Source organism: Hibiscus syriacus, unplaced genomic scaffold (assembly GCF_006381635.1).
Source record: "Hibiscus syriacus cultivar Baekdansim isolate YM2019G1 unplaced genomic scaffold, ASM638163v2 tig00110388_pilon, whole genome shotgun sequence".
Classification (NCBI taxonomy): Eukaryota; Viridiplantae; Streptophyta; class Magnoliopsida; order Malvales; family Malvaceae; genus Hibiscus; species Hibiscus syriacus.
In genome coordinates, this window is record NW_024062718.1 from 1,306,307 (window position 1) to 1,310,573 (window position 4,267).

Sequence of the window (4,267 nt, forward strand, 5' to 3'; positions counted from 1 at the left end):
AATAATATGTTAAAAGTCTAACATTACTTTATTCTCAATGATCACATATTTATTAAATAAAAAATAAAAAAGATTAAATTTTATGTTTTTTAAATTTAATAAAAATAAGTGTACAAAACCTAAATAAAACTGAAATAAAATTGATTAATCATATAATTTACCGATTGAGCCCAAGCTCTATATTCAGCCGTCAAGATATGCCCAATACACAATTTTGTCTCCACTTCACCAAAAATTAGAGTTTTGAAAAAGCATGTTAACAGAACTTCCGAACGGCCAATATAAAATTCAAGAGAAAAGAGAAATTGTTTCATCACAATGCAAGTTAAAATTAATTGATACTAGAACATTATATGTAAAATAGAACTGGAAAAATGAAATTTCAGGCCTTACTAAGCTGAGGAATACTGCACTGATATTCAGAAAAACTTTACGGTTATGGTCAACGAAGTTTGCCAGCCTTGTATTAACACATTTACTCATGTTTCAGTCTATGAATTAGTAAATAACATGATTGAGAACTTCCTAGTTGGTGCAGTATGTGAAACAAGAACTCCATAATAGTATGGTAACCAGTGATAAAGTAACCACAGGAGATCAATGGTAGTTTTTGCTGCACAGTACATTGATTTTGATGCTTGGAAGAAAATAAAAAAAAAAACTGGAGATTAGGAATGTGAAACTATGAAACCTAAAGATTGATAACCCCTATTCTTTCTTTAAACTTATCCTATAGATTCTGAAGTAGCGATGGACTCCTTTTTTTTTTTGTCGACAGAATTTGATTCTTGAAGGTTCTGAAAACCTAACCTTTAGCATTTCAATTTTTATATTTTGGACAAGATGCATAACAAATAAGGAACTTATACCAGAATTATAGGTATCAAGAAGTTCTGACAATAATCGCCAACTTAACAAAAAGAGAATCTCTATGGTAGCTATTTATGCCAATCAGTCATCCTATTATTTCATGCAGTTGAAACATAATGATACGAGGGAGGTGTCAAAGCTAGTGCATTAGCATCGACATGGATACCTTAACATAAATGTTATGCAGAACCTGCTTACAAGGAAAAATGGGAAAAAATCCCATGCCAGAGAGGCTCACCTCTGAAAGATTCTCTTAAAACCTGTAATTTGGCAGCAAATATTACAGTTAGAAAACAATAAATGCCTACAGAAAAGTTATTCTAATACAATTTGGAGGATCAGTTTTTGTAGCATTAACTTCTCCATTCTTGAATAAACAGCATTTTTGTTCATTGCTAGACGATCATTTTGTACGCTGCTGAAGTTTAAAAACCCAAGCAACTTCTTTTGGAAGTAGTGATGCCAGAAGAATTTTCTTCTTTCCAGGAAATACTCGATGGAAATATTACTTTCCCCAAGATCAAAGGAAGCAAAAGTGTGAGAAGAAGACTTCTAAGAAGCTCTGCAGTAGGTACATGCACACCAACTCCATCAGCTATGAATTTTGAGATGGAAAATGGAATCTGAAAATCATATAATCCATAAAAGTAAGCTTCAATAAAATCTATCATATACTTAACACCAACAATAAAGCATAAAAATCATCATCGTCGTCATTTTTAAAAACATGCATATACATATCACACCTTGCTAAGTGAGCATATTTTTTCGCATATTACGTCTTGAGCAATATAATGGCTACAATGTCTAAAGTGCACCTTGCACCCTTGTCAATCCAGATCTTACTGATATTTTTTTCTCTCAATAGTTTAGTTCTAATATGAAAGACATCCTCGTGAATGTAACTGATGGTAAGTAATAATACTTCTAGACATTACAAAATTCACTTGATATAACCAGAAATATATTTGCTTTGCCATTACATTTTTCCATTTCTCCCTAATAACTAATATAGATTTATATATACACACACACACACATATACCTACATGTATATTTATAATCAGGGTAATTCACGCATTCAAATTATGCATGGAAAGGACACATCAGACAACAATGATCAACATCAATAGAGCAGAACAATTAAATACCATAGAGACATGGATAACACTAACAATCAGGCATATCATTCACTGAAAAAAGTCCATCAAGATTTAAATGGGGAGCAAGGTTATATCAAACATCCAATCAATTCTGGTAGTAAAGTTTAAAATTCTACAGGAAATCAATGATACAACTTTTTGATACGCAACTTACAATCAAGATTCCCAGCATGTTAGATACCACTGTCATTGCAAGAGCAATTGCCGTGTTCCCCTCAGCAAGCTGCGTATAAAAAATTAAGGCCTTCTTCAAACACAAAGTCAAAGACATCAAGGAATTGGTTTAGACAATAAAGAGCTCTGCATGCCTGAGTAAGTACACCTCCCAACAAAAGAGAAGTGCAACTTTTTAGCCCATTCTAGAACTCTGAGGAAGCTCCAAGTAAAAGCCGTTTTCTCAACTAAAGCAGCTTTAAGTGGTTAAAGTAGATAATGAGTTTCCCCTCCGACTTCCGACTCTCACTTCCCTTTAGTTTTATCACTCACTCAGAAAAAGGAATCCATCCTTTCCATTGATTTTCATTTTTTGGCTACATTTCCGTTTATCTGGAACACTATGTAGATGGTGTAGTAACTCAAATTAAAAATTAGAAATCTGCTTTAATTGGTATAATTGACAGAGATAATAGCAGAGAACACACCGCACCTCCCAAAATAATAATATTAATAATAATAATAATTACGTGAAAGAGAGAAAAGCGAAACACAAAATGAGAAATGAACCTACAAAATGAACAATGGCAATGGCACATAAGAAATTTGAGGTCATACTAGCCCAAAAAGTCCTACAGGCCACGCTTTGGCAGCAGCACCAATTGCATCACTGCGTAGGGTCAAACCTGCATAATTGATGGCTTATCAGAGATGTGCATCATAAAAAAATATCATTACCACGAGATAGAAAGCAGCAATGCTAAAATCTTACCTGAGACAAAAAATATCCCAAATCTGCTAAATTTTGACAATTGATAATTATCAGCAAGACAGCCAAGGGTAGGATTTGCAAGTCCAAATGCCACTCCACTAGTAAGTGCTGCTTGTAACATCCCAAACTCAACCAAGTTCTTGTTATTTTGGAGAATGAAAGTAATCATCTCACAAAAAGAAGGCATTAGAAAAACAAATTTTAAAGCCAAGGAAAATTTTCACGATTATAGGAAAAGAAAAAACTTAACATATTCACATATTTCTCTTTGGGTTCAACTGTCCAAGTCACCTTTCAGTAACATGAATCATCACCAGTCATTAGCAGGAACGAAAAGAGCATATTTTTATCCACCTACTATAATCAGTTCTCGAGGCGTTATTACTAAATAGTGAGGATTGACTCAAGTTTTCTTTTAGCCCATATATTGAGCAAAATTTTATTCCCTTAGGTGATAAAACTAGGGGAAACATATGTTAAGTTGCCAATGAACAAAAACTACAAAACGCAAAACCCGAGCACTAACATTGCCAACGAACAAAAATGAAAATGCAAGATTAAAAATGACAATAAAATTATAAAAACCAAAATCGAAGTGCCAATGAAAAAAAAAACCTTCATTACCTAGGGGAAGGAAATTATTGGAAGCAAAATTTATCAAAGGCTTTGTCCAATTCAAACCATTGGCCAAATATGAACCACGAATCTGCGAATCAATTCAAACTTCATAAGTTGCAAAAGGATAAAACGTGAAAAGTAATAGTGAAAGTGTGACTATAAGCTTAAATTTCAAAGGGGACCTCATCGGACGGTTTACATGATCTGATCAGCGTTGAAATGGAACGAGGAGGAGGATTGAATCTGAGGGAGCGGCTGAAGAGACTTCCGGAGAGGAAACGGCGTGTTGACGGCGGAAGGAGGCGTCAAAACAAGGGATCTGATGGTTCCCGCCATAGATCTCTCAAACAATATAGTGGAAATTGTGGTGCAGGTGCTTCAACATTCAGTCAACGATTGTAAATTCTTTCTGCCTGCCTCGAAAGTAACAGAAATTCCATTTAAAAAAAATAACTAATGGCCCGCTTATCATTGGGTTCAGGATCAGCGGGCCGGGATCCGGTTTAAAAATTTTTAAATTTTGTTCGGCCCAACATGACTATTGTATATATAATATTTTTAAATATGAATTATTTAATTTAAAATTTGAGTAATTAAATTTCAGAAACATTATATCCAAAACTCTACTACTGCGAGATCAATTTTATAGATTTATTAAATAATCCGAACTTGTTCATAGATCTATTAAGTC

The 4,267-nt window shown here is 33.8% G+C and overlaps 1 protein-coding gene across 1 annotated transcript; it reads right to left on the reverse strand.

The window, feature by feature from the left end:
* Positions 1-288: 288 nt before the first annotated feature.
* LOC120123071 (probable sodium/metabolite cotransporter BASS4, chloroplastic) lies at positions 289-2,741 on the reverse strand. The gene is made up of 4 exons (XM_039142068.1): positions 2,188-2,741; positions 1,380-1,493; positions 1,109-1,130; positions 289-461 (listed from the first exon to the last, which is right to left on the reverse strand). Exons 1-4 carry the CDS (start codon positions 2,302-2,304, stop codon positions 289-291), a joined length of 426 nt encoding a protein of 141 aa, XP_038997999.1. The 5' UTR covers positions 2,305-2,741.
* Positions 2,742-4,267: the final 1,526 nt, after the last annotated feature.